Genomic DNA, 16,683 nt, shown 5'->3' on the forward strand with positions numbered 1-16,683 from the left:
ATAGATTACACCACACAACAGCAGTAACGATTAGAGGGGAAATGAGATCATCAACAGTATACTGAGAGAACCACCCACTTAACCTTTGTGTTGACTTAGGGTCAAATTGACCCGTTTTAAATGTTTGTTTTATATCAGAAAATATGGGGCGTAGAAATAAGCACTGAAAATGTAAAGAAGAGAAATTTGTTTTTTTCAAGGTTGACGGGAAGACAACACAAAAAGAATGATTTAAACAACTGACAACTCTCTCGACAACATCGGAGTATTGTCTGGAAACAGGCTTAAACATCGGAATCCATCATTTTAACGGGAAAACTGGGCAATCCACCACCTCAGCCGTTAAATCGTGTCCAACGAAAGTTTGTCTTGATTTGACCAAAATGACATCAAACACAGTACGAGCAGCAAAAGAGTCAACTGTTCACATTTTACGCACATTGAGGGTCCGTTAAATTAGAAATAAATGATGTTGTCACTTGAAACTAGGGTTGCAAAGGGGCGAAACTTTCCATGGAAAGTTTAGCTGGGGAATTTTGGAAACATTCCAATTTGGAAACTTTCATGGGAATAAATGGGAATTAATGGCAACAAGCTAGAGATGCACAGATTACAATTTTCTAGGCCGATTCCGATATTTAATTGAGTTTGACCAGCTGATACCGATTTCATTTTTTCTAACCACTTTACAGCACACACAAATATTTATTTTCTATCTTTTCTTTAATAGAACACTTTACATTTTGCATAAAACACAGTAACATTTTTGAATATATAATCGATCGCTATAAAATACAACTATATAAATTACTCCTGTGTGGGAAATTCACACGCATTTAAAGTGCAATATTATGGAAGAACCATTTCCTTCTTTTCACATCCAATATCCACCTAAAAGAAATTGATACATTTAGCAAACTAAACTTCTGTATGAAACAGGTAATGGCAATTAAATAAAATATAAATAGCAAATAAAAATAAAATAAATATAGCCTTAATGCAGTATAAAGATATTGCTCAAAACACACACACGGGCCTGTTTGAACGTCAACAGTAACGTTACCTGAAAACAGCGTGTAGTTCCTTTTTTTAGCGAGTTTGCTTTATTTGTCATTGTGCATAAATATGAACACTACCGTTGCTGTCAACAGGCTTGTCTGCTAACGTTAGCTACCGGCGGTTACCTCGGAACAATGCAGCAAATAGACGGAAACCAGGGTGGATACCTGAAACAGATGATTTAACGTCACCGCTCATTTTACAGCAACAAAACTAAACGCTGGGGGAAGAGGACTAGGTTTTTAATGTTGGTTTTGAGCGGTATGCAGCCCCACTAACCTGGAAAGCGTTTTAAATCGTAACGTTAATACAGCGTGTCGGAGGAATACAGCGACTTTTTGTTTTTTAATACGGTCTCCTACAGCGGCCAGCGGGGCGTCGGAGGCAGAGGGACCACAGCGTTTGCCAACGTTAGCTTCTTGTCTCATCTGGGGTCTGATAAACAGTAAATTCATCAAAGTCAGAGTGCACAACGCTATTTTCCGATGAGCTGTAGCTTTCATATTTCACGGGACCCACGTGAGTGCGGTGTTCATGTTCCTGTTGTTCAGCCTCAGAGGGGAAAGAGAGAGCGGCTGACTGTTCGCCTGAGATCAGTAGAGCAGACAGCTCTGCAGAGCCGTGTATAATTACGACTTTATTACATTTCATAAACCGCTGATGGAGCGGCGGTGCGCCGCTGCTACATGTATATAGCGGAAACCCTGCATGTGCACGTGTGGTGCTGATGTTGCACAATGTTAATCATGCGGCGCCCGAGTGAATTTGACCGGCATAAAATCTGCATTTGTCAGACTGACCTGCCGGTCGCCATCATGGCCGATGACGATAAAATCAGCCAATTCCGGTTACCAGCCGGTCAATCGGTGCATCTCTACAATAAACTGGATATTTTTAATATTGCTTTCCGTGAAAAAGTTTAGCTGGGGAATTTTGGAAACATTCCAATTTGGAAACTTTCATGGGAATTAATGGAAATTATGGGAATTTGGATGGAATGTAGACCTTGGGCTCAAATGCAGAACTGTCTTCAATCAGCTGTAGAATGTTAGATTCTAGAAATGATCTGTGCAGTGCGTGTGGCCACAATAGCCCTGCAGTAGGCTAAGTATTAGCCCAAACCATTGACCTTTAGCTTAACATATGATTTACTATGTTATGGTTATATGCGGTAAGGCAACCATCAGCGCCATCTATTGTTTCCACCCTATCAAGAACAAATGGGCTATACAATTAACACACATAGGTTAATAGCAATGGGTTATGTATCCCCCCAAAAAAAACAAAAAAGTTTATTCCCATTAATTCCCATGGAAAGTTTCCAACTTTGAAAATTTCCAGAATTTTGCAACCATACTGCAAAATTGCAACTCTGAGACACAGTATCTCTTCTGCCAGATGTGCCTTGCCAAAGGTGACTGAACTGGCAGCATTCAATAACTCCACATCTAATCTGCGGAAGCATGTTTTGGTAAGTAGCTTCAAACGAAGTTTTCATGACTAATAGCAAATTGCCAATTAGCAAAGCAACATGCTTCGGGGCACTGCTAATTTTTGTCTAGCGCTAGCTACCCGTAGGACAGCGAATGTAGGACACTAGCTAAATTAATTCACATACATCTAATTAGCTCATACGGGCTACTTAGGTGTGTAGAACCTAGCTGCTACATGTCTACATTTGTATAGATCTTTAATGAAAAACTCAATAGTTTGGGATTTATGACCCCTTGTCGTTCCCGTTTTACAGTTGTTGTTTTTTTAAATGTTACTATGTAACTTTTACTTAAAGCACATTTAAAATGAACTACTTGTTACTTTTACTTGAGTAATTTTTCATCAAAGTATTGGTACTTTTACTTGAGTACAATATTTTTTGTACTTTTTCCACCTCTGGTCCACACTCACACTCGCCATGGGCGGAGCTAAGCCGCTGTAAAAATCATCTGGTGGGGGTAGGGGGGTTTGGAATGTCTCAACAAGAGTCTCTGCAGCTTCACTTCTTCCTGCTGCTCTCCGCAACACACTTGTGCTTTTCGAGATATTGCTTTTTTGTGAACGTTTTACTGCAGACTGGACAACTGAACGGTTTGTCCCCCGTGTGGACGGCCGAGTGCTGCGCCACGTGATGCTTCTGCGTGAACGTTTTGCTGCAAACCGAACAACTGAACCGTTTCTCCCCCGTGTGGACTGGCAAGTGCTGTTTCAGGTGTCCCCGTTGTGCGAAGGTTTTGCCGCACACTGGACAGCTGAACGGTTTCTCCCCGGTGTGGAGCGCCAGGTGGCGTCTCAGGTTGCTGTGGTTCGAGAATCGTTTACTGCAAACTGAACAAGTGAAGTGTTTCTCCCGCGTGTGGAAGGCCGCGTGTTGTTCCAGGTGTGCCTTTTGCGCGAATCGTTTACTGCAAACTGGACACTGAAACGGCCGCTCTCCGGTGTGGAGAGTCAGGTGTCGTTTCAGATTGCTGCGGTCGGCGAATCTTTTGCGGCATACTGGACAACCGAATGGTTTTTCCCCAGTATGGACGGTCATGTGTTTCAGCAGAAGGTTGTTGTTGCTGAACATTGTTTTGCAAACTGAGCAGCTGAAACACTTTCCTTCTGAATGACGTTTCATGTGAGCCACTAAGGAGTTCTTCCAGGTAAATCGTTTACGACAAACGGAGCAACTAAATTTGGTTTTTCCTGTAGTCCCGTCGATCGCGAGGGCTTTGTTGTTTTGCAGAGGGTTTGAAGCTGACCGAGGTGTCCCAGTTTCCTCCCAATCTCTACTGTCATCATTCTCAGGTTCAGAGGATTGTGGACTCTCGTCGTGAGCATCTGGTTCTGGATGTCTCTCTGGATCGGAGTTCCCGGCTGGTTCCGGTCCTCCGCAGTCCTCTCCGTCAGCTTCGGTTTTCGAATGCTCTGCCTCTCTGGTGGCCTCGGTTTCGTCTTCGTGAAGCTGCGAGCGCTGAGAAACTTCTTCGCTCTTCACAGTGACAGAAGTGAGCGGGAACTTGGCATCAGCCTCCTCCGGCCCGCGGAGCTGCTCTCCCTCCTGACTGGTCCAGAGTTCCTCCTGTTCCTCTTTAATGTGCGGGGGGGGCTCTGGCTCCTCCTGGTCCGGTCTGGAACTCCACTCCTGCTGCTCAGGGCGAACCGAATCTTTAACCACCAACAGCTGCGGGACGTCTGTGGAGAATAACCAATGCAACATAGTCTTAGAAAACTGTAATTCCATATTAAAACTCTGTCAATTAATCAATTAATAGTTCAAAATTATTGATTAATCATAACCTGTTAGGGACCAGTGGAAGAGCTGGGAATCTTTGATGACATTACTGTCGGGCTGTTGCGGCTTCCATTTCTGACCTAGAGTGAAGGTACCGGTATCCTGTGTAACTTATTAAGGAATCCATTGATACCAACCACGACATGCTAGCGTGTCCGGAATGGGGCTCCATAACGGTCTAAAGTAGAGATGGTCCGATACAGATACCAGTATCGGTATCGGACCATCTCTACTTTACCGATACCAGTATCGGTATCGGCTCCGATACTGCCTAAAACGCTGGTATCGGTATCGGGAAGTACTGGAGTTTATGCACCGATCCGATACCACGTAATCAAGCCCTAAAGAAAATCTACATTAAAGTAGTTTATGTTCTTTTTCCGTTATAACTGACTGTCAAACTGGAAAATAAAAGAAAGTTCTGTGGCATTTGTGTTTGTTCATGTTTTACAAAGAGTTTAACTTGAGCCAGACAGACAACAAAGATAGAAATCATATCACATCCATACAGGGATAGTAGCATACAGCTGTTAAAACATAATAAAATATATGACCCACTGGTATCGGATCGGTACTCAGTATCGGCAGATACGCAAGTTCAGGTATCGGAATCGGTATCGGGAAGCAAAAAATGGTATCGGACCATCTCTAGTCTAAAGTTAGGCTAAGTTTCAGAAAGGTAAAAATAGGTAGGGCCATTTTTGTAGGCCCACGAGTCTTCCTTTTACAGACATGCCCACTTTATGCTAATCCCATACAGTACAAATGTGTTATTTTTTGCCTATTCTATAAATGGTGTATTTGAAGATTTCCATCATCCTGACCATCTCAGAAGCAACCTTGTGTCCCCCCCACGATGACAACCCTCTCCATCCTGAAGAGATCCTGGAGACAAGTATAATTATAGTAAAGGAGAATTTTCTCATCCCATTAAGGAATATATATTATTTTATATACACACACACACACACACACACACACACACACACATACATACATATATATATATATATATATATATATATATATATATATATATATATATATATATATATAAAAATTTCCATAGGAAGGGGATGAAAACTATACTCTGTAAAGTCACTAAAGCTGTCAGACAAATGTAGTGGAGTAAAAGTACAATATTTAACTCTGGGATGTCGTGGAGTACAAGTATAAAGTTGTACTAAAAACACAAAAGTACTCGAATTTGTACGCAAGAGTGAATGTACATGGTTACCTTCCTCCTCCACTGGTTTCCCTGCAGTTTAATAAAGTTATAACAACAATGCAGCTGTACCAACCTGCTCTGTGTAACCCGTCTTCAGGGTTGCAAACAGCGTCCAGTAGTTTCTGTTGTCGGTCAATCTCTTTCGACCTGGACTTAAGTTCCTCCTGATACTCTGCTATCGTTCTTTCGAACTGGTCGAATATCTCTTCAGCAGCCGCAGTTAGTCGTTGCTTCACAAAAGCTCTCAGCATTTCAACTTGAGACATTTTTACTAAATTACAGCAACTTTTCCTCCCTCTGACACATGCGCTGTGTTGCTAGGTTACGTTCGGGTCCGTCTACTTCCAGCTAGCGAGCTAACTTCATTAGCTTCGTAGGACACCAGGAGACGTTTTCAAATAAAGGGAACATCACAGAGTCCCTTCAGACATGTCTATCTGGACACTGCGGGTCCATGAATAACACCGTTTGGTCGCTCAGACTAGCGCTGGGTGGCCGAGTTCCGTCTCCGTCTATTTACAGCTAGCACGCTATGCTAACTTCATTTAGCATTTTGAGCGAACGGAGATGAATCCGAGGTGAAGAAGCGTCCCGAAACTCTGCGCAAAGTCCACTTGAACAAGGCTACCCATACATACGGGCTCTGGGGATTCACTCCGGTTGTATCTGATGGACTGCATGACGGAATTACGGGTTAAAACAGTTTAACCGGACTCTTTGCTCAGAACACACACAGGCTTAACACGCATGCGCAGGATAGCTTCCTCTTCTGGTCCATATGTATTTCCAAAGGTCACTGTGGCCGAGTTTTGTATCCGTCTATTTCCAGCTAGAACGCTATGGTAACTTCGTTTAGCATGTTGAGCTAACCGAGATGAGTCTGAGGTGATACGTCCCGAAACTCTGCACAAAATCCATTTTAACAAATGTATCCATACATACAGTTCAAAACAACAAGGACCTCGGAACAAACTTATAAAAACCACACTCCGCATTGCTGAAGTTAGCCACGGTCAGTACAAGTGCTTCCGGTACCATTTCTTCTTCAAAATAAAAGTGGACAAACCTTTTACTTACCCATGTCGCTCTGGACAGGGTTCCTTTGTGCAAATATAACAGCTATAAGCACTCATTTGTTCAGTCAAGTGATGATTAGTGATGAACGTATGTATGGAGGATATATTTATTCATAATCCAAATTGAAAGTCCAAAGAGAAAACGAAGCGAGATCAAATTAAAAATATTATTATTTTACTACTGTCAGACTCTCCGGTCCAGTCTTCAGCCTTGATTTAAAAGAGCTGAGAGTTGCAGCGGATAATATTTTTAATTTGATCTCGCTTCATTTTCTCTTTGGACTTTCAATTTGGATTATGAATAAATAGATCCTCCACACGTATGACTTCATGAATTCATTAATGTATATCTGTGACTGAATGGATATGAATGGAGGAATGACTGCATATTTATAACTGAATGTATGGATATTTATGAATGGATAAATTAATGTTTATTGATGACTGAATGCATGGAAATTTATGAATGGATAAATGAATGTTTATTCATGACTGAATGCATGGATGCTTATAGAAGTAGGAACGAGTGTTTGTAAGGCATGTAAGGGAGAACAGAAGAATGTAGGAAGGATGGCTTTTTTGCACAAGGATAGAAAATGGTATAGCTCTTTGAGTGGCCCAAATGTTTACTTTATGCTAACATTTAGGTTATATTAGGGGTGCGATAACGTTGTTGAATATCGTGACGATATTACTTGCGATAAATAAACCGATATTAAAGTGTACTCAGTTCTGCCTTTTTGCCGCTTTCAGTATTCTGCTAACATACAACAAATTGCTTGTTGAATTTAAAACAAATGAAAGGAAATAAATTCCATCATTCTTTTAGTGCATAAAATGACCATTGAATATAAAAGGCCGCATTAAAAAAAGAATGACAATTACATTCTAAAGTGCAGTTTTCTACTGACAAAAAAATCTCGGAGTGTCTTTAGCGATATGTGTATTGCGCCAGTTAATATTACAATGATGATTTAAAAAAAGACGATATATTGTGCAGCCCTAATTTCTACCTGTATATGACTGTGTTTTTGCCCTTTGTAAAGCTTTAGTACCCGTGGTTACCAACAGGTAGCGCCAGTGTTAAGGCAGTCTCTTTTGTAAGCCTGACTCACTTCCTTTCCTTTTCTCTTCTGGATATTCTCCAAAATAAGGTTGCAACATCTCCATGTGGAAGCTGTACTTTGGGAAACTTAATGGCGATTATTGTCACAGTTACTCCAATGACAGACGGAGAGAGAGTCAGTGGTTTGATTTGACACATGCTCATTCGGACTGTGCAGTGAAGTGCAGGTTGGCATACAAGGGTCAAGAATAAGAATAAGATTAACACAAGCATTACAAGAAGAAAATAGAGAGAGAGAGAAATATATATATATATATATATATATATATAGTACAGGCCAAAAGTTTGGACACACCTTCTCATTCAATACGTTTCCTTTTTATTTTCATGACTATTTACATTGTAGATTCTCACTGAAGGCATCAAAACTATGAATGAACACATATGGAATTATGTACTTAAAAGAAATATTTTAGATTCTTCAAAGTAGCCACCCTTTGCTTTTTTATTAATAAGAGAAACAATTCCACTAATTAACCCTGACAAAGCACACCTGTGAAGGTAAAACCATTTCAGGTGACTACCTCATGAAGCTCATTGAGAGAACACCAAGGGTTTGCAGAGTTATCAAATAAAGCAAAGGGTGGCTACTTTGAAGAATCTAAAATATAAGACCTGTTTTCAGTTATTTCACACTTTTTTGTTAAGTACATAATTCCATATGTGTTCATTGATAGTTTTGATGCTTTCAGTTAGAATCTACAATACAAATAGTCATGGAAATAAAGAAACACATTGAATGAGAAGGTGTGTCCAAACTTTTGGCCTGTACTGTATATAAAAGCTAAAGTGTCTATTAGCCTGGTGTGTAAGACAGCTGTGCAAACTTTTAGCATATCAATTTATTTATTTATATATATATATATATATATATATATATATATATATATATATATATATATATAAATATATATAGTGCTGCTGATAAGTATTTATACCCATGCTAAACTTGACTAAAAAGAGGAATAAAAGAAATCATTTTTGGAAATTGATCTTAATGTCTTATGTATGCATGCCTTACGATTGGCATGGTTTTATTTCAGTTAGCCTAATAGCTGGTTTGATTTGCATTGATATGGATCTTATCTCAGTTAACTATTAGGCTCACTGAAATAAAACCACGCCAATCGTGAGATATGGTGAAGGGTATGTAATGATGTGGGGGGGCTATTTTAATTCCAAAGGCCAAGGGAACTTTATCAGGATGCATAGTATCCTGGATCCATGAAATAACTGGCCTTTAAATATAAAAATCTGCCTTCCTCTATGGGAATTTAACATAGGGGTATGTATAATTATGGCCCCTGTATTTTAAGGAAGAACATTTATTTATTTACAATACATTATTCATTCAGAAAATAAATTGGTGTCCTTAAAAGGATGGATTTATCCAATTTTTTTTTAATTAAGGCATTAAGATCAATTTCCAAAAGATGATTTTTTTATTCTTCTTTTTAGTCAACTTTAACATGGGTATGAAAATATGCACCTGTGCAGTATTATAATGAGGTGCGTAGTGATCCTTTATAGTTCAGATCATATTTTACAGCCATTGTCTCTTCAGCAGAGGGATCCTGAGATTCAATTTTTCCAATCTTAAAGTGTCTAAATGGCCAAAAATAATAAATAAATAAACAAGTAAAAAAAAAAAAAAACTTTTCAACACTACCTTTCTCAGAAACCGTGATAAATCATCTCAAATTGAGAAAACCGTCTGTCGCAGTGTGTGGGTGCCATAGGACCTTTATGTTAATTAAGTCATGTGAACATTGGAACAGGCTGTGTGTGTGTGTGTGTGTGTGTGTGTGTGTGTGTGGGGGGGGGGTGTTTGAGCATAGTGAGGCAAATATTAACTTTGTCCAAAGTACATTACTGTTCCTGAATTACGATGCACAAATGCCACCAGAGTTAAAGTATTTCAGCTCAGCCCTGCTCTGAACTTCAAACTCTCTGCAGGAGCATCTATGGCTAACCCTGTCCGCTCATTAAAGGCACATTTCACTGCACAACCATACATTTATCAGGCTGTGTGTGTGTGAGAGAGACCAATAGAAACTGTTGGTAAATTCTACATGAAGTGGATTTGAGAGAACACACCAATAGAACGTTCACGATATCAGGATTGAAGCTATAGTGCGGAATTTTTTCATATGAATGAAGGTCCGTTACATTCATGCCATTGCCAAATTAGTTGCTACAAAGCTAATTAACCATTGCGTGGTGTTCATATTTTTGTTCCACAGCCAATGTTCCCGGGTCTGGTGGGCCCACCACATTATTAGGCTTTTAAATCAATACAGCCATAACAAATTTATGTAAAAATACTTAATAGATGTTTACTCAATTATCACTGATATATACATCATTTATGGTTCATATTTGCCATTTACCCCTGTGAGATCACATTGATGATCATATGATCATTTGAATTATTTTGTGAGAAAATAAGGATTATAAAAAAGGTAAAAAAAAAGATTTTTGATCATTATTGGTGCTTATTTCGTAGAACGTAATCAGAGCAGGTGAAAGTGCAACAATTTTGTAACTTTGTGTGGGAATAGCAGGTGCCACCGTTGCTGCTGAACCAGAGCTGTTCGGACCAATCAAATCGCCAGGGCGGGCTTTATACGATGATGGACAGAGATGATCAACAGTAACGTAATCAACCACCAAAAGTCAACAAAGAGCGCTCGGGTTGATTTAGTTTACAACAAAGATGGCTGCCGCTGGAGAATTGAGATGTGTAGATTCCTCCATCGCGTCTGTTATAGAAGATATCGACAGCGCGCTCATTTTAAAAGAGGAACAGAGAACCGCCATCAAGGCATTTGTCGATCGGAAGATGTTTTTGCCGTCCTTCCTACGGGATTCGGCAAAAGTTTAACATACGCCCAACATACTTTGATTGGTTGTAGGTCTCTCCAACTGAGCGCCGAGGCATTTTCTTTCCTGGTTCGGTTGAAACACGCCCCATAAATCACAGCCCAATGGAGCAGCATCAGACTCCTATTCTGACTAGAATCTGAGTACGACGATATCAGGCAATCGAGCCATATGGCATCTTCATAAATGTCGAGGTGTGTTCCCAACTCTGAGAAATCTGTAGTAGACAGAGTGAACTACTCAGGACACATTGTGTTTACTATTGCCCCCTAATAATGACAGGAAGTTAAAAGTGACAAAAAACAACAGCAATGGAACCAACAAAGAAATGGGTGCAAATGTCAGTAGGGCCCTGCATCTCTAAAAACACACCCTGTCCCTGTTTCTTCTATGAGGTGATACAAAAGCTGAAAGATACCCGAGGCCCGCGGTGAGCTAACGGTGAGCTTAGCCGTTGGAGAGAGACGCGTGAACTTATCGCTGTTTTCCTCTGTAAACAAGGAGACAAAGACGCCTCGCTGTGCAGAGAGCTCCCCCCCCGCTGAAATCCGTCTCTCTGCAGCAGACGAGGGTATCAGCGTTTTTCGGGAAGATGTTTGCCCGCCGCGTGATTTTTGGATGAAAAGGCGTAGAAAAGCCTCAGCATTACGCTTCTCTGTTCACAGGGCTGCTATCAAAACACACACAAGGGGCTTTGTGAAAATAACAAGCCTGCACTCTGCCGGGAACATTTTGTTCATGTGTGGGTGGGTGGGGGGGGGGGGGTGGAGTTGGGGGGCTGGAGGTGGGGGTTTTTGGACAAATCTTCCGGCTTTGAAAGCGATCTGTACATTCACCACCTCAGGGGGAAACATCCTCATCTTACAAAGACCACACACATACATAAACATTGACATGTGCATGGGCACGCACACACAGAGGGGAAAGGGGCTGCAGACACAGAGATAGCCTACTCCCACAGCCTGAGCACAAGATACAAGATAAGGCAAACTACACAATAGAGTTTTGAAGTATATATTTGAGCGCAAATATGTGCAGGATTACAAATAGGGGTCGACCGACACTGTTTTTTTTCGGGCCGATACCGTTAATGAAACAGATAACCGAGGACTTACATGAAGCTTTGTAAACTTAATGGCTAAGAAATAAAAACTAGGTATGGTGACTGAGAGTGTGTGTGTGTGTGTGTGTGTGTGTTTGTGGGCGTGTGTGGGTGGGCGGGTGAGTGAGTGTGTGTGGGTGGGTGTGTGTGGGTGGTTGGTTGGGTTTGTGTGCCAAAGTGTGTGTTGGTGTGTGTTTGGGTTTGTGTCAAAAATGTGAAAGATATACATAAATTAAAAAAAATTTGGGGGGGATTTTTTTTTATAACTCTTTAAATTTCTGTGAGTGATTCTTATGTATGTGAGATATATGTGTGTTTGTTGTGTTATGGTTGTCTAAGCTACTGGATACCTAAAATTTCCCTCGGGATGAATAAAGTATATATCTATCTATCTATCTATCTATATGTGAATGGGAATGAATGGTATATGTGGAGGAGTGGAAGCACGGAGAGTGTATGGTTGGGGAGGTGTGTATGAGCATGCATGAGTGTGGTTTAAGATCATGTGGAGTAGAGGAATACTGTTACTAGTAGGAGTTGTACTCTGATTGGAGTATGAAATTACACAGTATGCTGGTATATGTATTACTTCTTGATGGAAATAATAAAAATAATTATAAAAAAAAAGAAACCGATAACCAATATTTGGATTATCTTTTAGTCAAAATTAGGATTTGGTACGTTACAGACTCCAACACAAACGTTTTTTTAAATGCTTTAAGCGATTATTTAATAAAACTGAAAGTTAAAACATAATACGCATCAAAAAAATGAAGTTGTAACATGCTAACAGTTTGTTTGCAGACTGCTTACAGAGCCGTCGCGAAGCCAAAGTACTTTTGAATGAAATAACTTTATTGCTTGTCGGTAAAATTAAACACCGATACAGAAAATCTGCAAATTGTCTAATATCGCCCCCTCACCCCCTTGTTTAACTTTATTCGTGGGGTCCAAAAACCGGGAATACAGTATACTTGTGGGGTCCAGACAGCTTTGTAAGGCCAAATTGCTGGACCCCACAAGTTTAAAGGGCTGTTTGAGGGTTATGACTTGGTTTTAGGATTAGGGTTAGAATTAGGTTATAGTTAGGGTTAGGGTAAAGGTTAAGGTTAGGCATTTAGTTGTGATGGTTAAGGTTAGGGTAAGGGGCTAGGGAATGCATTATGTCAATGACGGGTCCCCACAAAGATAATGCCACGCACTGTGTGTGTGTGTGTGTGTGTGTGTGTGTGTGTGTGTGTGTGTGTGTGTGTGTGTGTGTGTGTGTGTGTGTGTGTGTGCATTAAAGCACAAGCACATAGACACACACACACACGTTGCCCCTGGCACAGATTACCTTCCATAAGCCGCAAAACGCTCTGATTGACCGATCTGTGCCCCATCACCTGAGGCCACGCTTAGCCGACTGATCCTGGCAGGAAGTCCGACTGCAGCTTGAGTTTCAGCGCACCTGGACTCTGCATCCATGTCGGTCAAACTCTCAGCAGGCATCGCAGCAGGATGTGGACAGGTACGGCCCAGCAGGTATTCAACAACATCCACAAAAGGGTCGGAGCATCTGTGACAACATGATTGTTTTGTAGAAGAACTAAGAACTGAGGCTAAAGATAGGGAGGCAAGGTGCGGGGTTGGGGGGTTGATGGAGGTAAAATAATATTTCATTTGTCAGAATTCAAAATGTATACTTTCAGGGTCCAAAATGAGCGCCGTTTACCAGCCAAATGCGGTAAGGACTGAGCTTCGGTGAAACAAAGAATTCCCCACGTCCCTTTAGGGGCTCTGGAGAAATGCAATGAAAAATTAAAAAAACAATAAAAAATGAATTATTTTTTAGTTATGGTATTCTGCAGATTTTCATTTCAATGTCAGCTCAAGTTTTCTCTCTCTCTCTCTATTTTGTATATTATTATTATTCAGTGTTTTTTATTATAAATAAGTGTATAGTTCTAGAAAAGTTAAGACATATGCCATACATCTGTATTCTGAGCCATGTGCATTGAACCATTACTTTTCTTTGAAATCTTTTTGCATTTTATTTTTCTTTCAACAGCATTAAAAACGTTTCATTCTATTTTAGTATTACATGAAGACATTGGTGTTTCATACCACTTAAAAGAAACCCCTCCACAAATACACAAAGCATCATTGTTCGTATTTTAGAAAGAATAATAATCAGAGTTTCCCCCAAGAAAAGTAGTTTAGCCCGGTGGAAAGTGTCTTAGCCCAATAGTTTCAAATGATAACAGAATTATGGATGGAATCGCAAAATTGAGAATTTAAAAAGCTGTAAGACAGATTCCATAGGGCCCTACATTAAGTCAGTGCTAAAAGTTACCTGGAGATTTGAAAGGAGGACACGGAGGATTAAAAAAACATGATGGACTCTTCAGAAGAGGGAATTATCTTCACACAATCTTCTGAAAAGAATTTTAGGATTACTTTTTTGGGCATTTTAGGCCTTTAATTCCACAGGACAGCTGAAGTCATGATATGATCGATATGATCAGTCGCGTCCCCGAGGTCCAAAAAACTGCCACAGAACAGACCAAAAAGACGAGAGGAGACGAGACGTAATACGTCTCTATAACAGCAAGCGGCGCTAATCTGGAATGTTTCCCAAGAAATGAAAACCGGCAGCTGATTGGACGAACGCGTCACATGGGTTTGTTTTCTCCGGAAATTCAAAGCCAGACTTACATGGCGGCCGTTGAGAATATGATCTCATATCGGACTAAAATAGTTCACTGAAACGTGTTTCTGAAAACATTTTAAGCGAGAAATAGGCCATGCAGTTGCTGAATCTGTCTTCATTTCAGCTCAACAAAGGTCAGTTTAAAAGGTTTTCGTCAGATTTTGAGAGACTGTAGTCACCTCATTCCGCTCGCCATTTCCGGGTGAGTCCCGACAGCCCTGCCGCCGACCGAACATGTCAGGTCGGCCAAAATGAACGCCTACAGCCCCCCAGACGGACGACGACACGGGACCGAACAGATTTGAGTCACTGACCTCGCCAGACTGTCCCACGGCCGATAATCGGCCTGATGTGTCAGCGCCCTTAGGCTCTAGGGACACCGGGCTTGCAATACACTGGAGGAAATCCTCATAATGGTCCATGTCCAGCACCTTACAGGTCCAAGAGGTCTTTGTTGCCTTTGAGACTCTGTCTGTCATGATGATGTAATGTCATCCCGCATCAAAGCGCTTCACAGCCCGAGGACGAGCTTTACACTGACAATAAGCCGACAAATTCCTCCAGACCAGACTGACATCACAGCGGCTCAGTGTTTGGCTGAGTGAAAGTTTGGAAAGATCCTGAAGCAGCCATCCGATTGTTTAAATAAACCTGCATTTAGAAACATTTCTACTTAGTCTTTGTGTGGGTACAAACAAGTTATTTCCTTGTGAGGTGTTTTGGTTTTTTGGGTCATTTTGGCCTTTCAATTGATTGGACAGTTGTAGACAAGAAAGGGGGTTGAGAAAGGGGGAAGACATGCAGCAAAGGGCTGCGGGTTGGAATCGAACCCTGAGCCGCTGCTGTAAGGGCCGAGCCTGGGTGCAGCATGGTGGCCCAATGGTTAGCACTGTGGCCTCCCAGCAAGAAGGTTCTGAGTTTGAATCCAGGTCCTTCTGGGCCTTTCTGTGTGGAGTTTGTATGTTCTCCCCATGTTTGTGCGGGTGCTCAAGTTTCCCCCGCCATCAAAACACATGTACTAGCTTCTCCAGTCGGTGTCCTTGAGCAAGGCACTGGCTCAGATCTGGAGTTGGTCCCTGGGTGCTGCTCCCTTGACGGATGGGTTAAATGCAGAGAATGAATTTCGCTACATGTATGTGTATGTGACAATAAGGTACCTTTACCATTGGCGCACGCTCAACCAGGTGAGCTACCGGGCGCCCTGTGTTATTGGTTAAACCTGCATGTAGAAACATTTCTACTTAGTCTTTGTGTGGGTTAACAAGTTATCTTTATTACTAGTGTAGGGTTATTGGTTTTGAGCAGTGACCAAGTCGTCTTTGCTCAAGTGCCAAGTAAGACTCAAGTCATTTAGTCCAAGTCTCAAGCAAGTCTCGAGTTACTTCTTTTTTGGGCAAGTCTAGGCAAGTCACAGGTAATGTCGAGTCAAGTCGAGTCGAGTCTTCAGTCAAGGCAAGTCCCAAATCAAGTCACTTTTTTTACACCCAGGATGAAGTACTCTTACCTGTAGCATTCAGTCTTTATGAAGAGAAAAGACAAGGTATAAGTAGCCCATCTTATACAATGATTGGCTAGTTTGTATAACTAGTACACCAAGTATGAAAATTAATTGATCTGCATTATACTTATTGATTTTCAGTGAAATGAATGAAATCAAAGCAAAAATGAATTGTAACTTATTTATTTCCTATTCCCTGCCCATCACTAAATTACATAACTTGATATTTAACAGCTTACATTCATGAACGCGAATCATCCGAGTCATCATGCCTCAAGTGAAGTCTCGACTCATTAACTTACAAGTCCAAGTCGAGTCTCGAGTCATTTATGTTTTGTCATGTCAAAAAAAACCTTGACTTGAGTCCACTCGAGTCCAAGTCACTAAGTCTCAAGTCCACATCTCCGTTTTTAAGTCTGATAGCGCATTCCATTTGTATTCAGGAGTCGGATTTTCCGAGGTCAAAGTCAGAAACACGCCCCCCTGACCTCGGATTTCCGAGCTCGGAACTCGGGCAACCGCCGAGTAGCCGAGCTAGAAATCCAACATGGCTCAATAGTTGTGAAAGTTGTAGTAACATACAGTTATTAGCACTTCTGTCTTATTTGTGTCTAGCTAAATCAGTCTTACACACAGTCCTGTCCAACTTTTATCTGTGGACATTTTGCCACGCTCTATGTATGCATCTGACAGCTTTAGTTACTTTACAAATCAAGATTTTTGCACACAAAACACATGAAGGTTATAA

General features: G+C 41.0%; 1 protein-coding gene across 1 annotated transcript; it reads right to left on the reverse strand.

Moving 5' to 3' along the window:
* Positions 1-3,031: 3,031 nt before the first annotated feature.
* On the reverse strand, positions 3,032-6,575 carry LOC114568811 (zinc finger protein 184-like). The gene is made up of 2 exons (XM_028598445.1): positions 5,632-6,575; positions 3,032-4,230 (listed from the first exon to the last, which is right to left on the reverse strand). Exons 1-2 carry the CDS (start codon positions 5,822-5,824, stop codon positions 3,053-3,055), a joined length of 1,371 nt encoding a protein of 456 aa, XP_028454246.1. The 5' UTR covers positions 5,825-6,575; the 3' UTR covers positions 3,032-3,052.
* Between the last annotated feature and the right edge of the window lie 10,108 nt (positions 6,576-16,683).

This window comes from Perca flavescens, chromosome 14 (assembly GCF_004354835.1).
Source record: "Perca flavescens isolate YP-PL-M2 chromosome 14, PFLA_1.0, whole genome shotgun sequence".
NCBI lineage: Eukaryota > Metazoa > Chordata > Actinopteri > Perciformes > Percidae > Perca > Perca flavescens.

Coding starts and splice junctions, on each gene's coding strand:
- LOC114568811 (XM_028598445.1), bottom strand. CDS start 5,824: ATGTCTCAAGTTGAAATGCTGAGAGCTTTTGTGAAGCAACGACTAACT. Junction 4,231..5,631: donor AGACGGGTTACACAGAGCAG/GTTGGTACAGCT, acceptor TATTCTCCACAG/ACGTCCCGCAGCTGTTGGTG.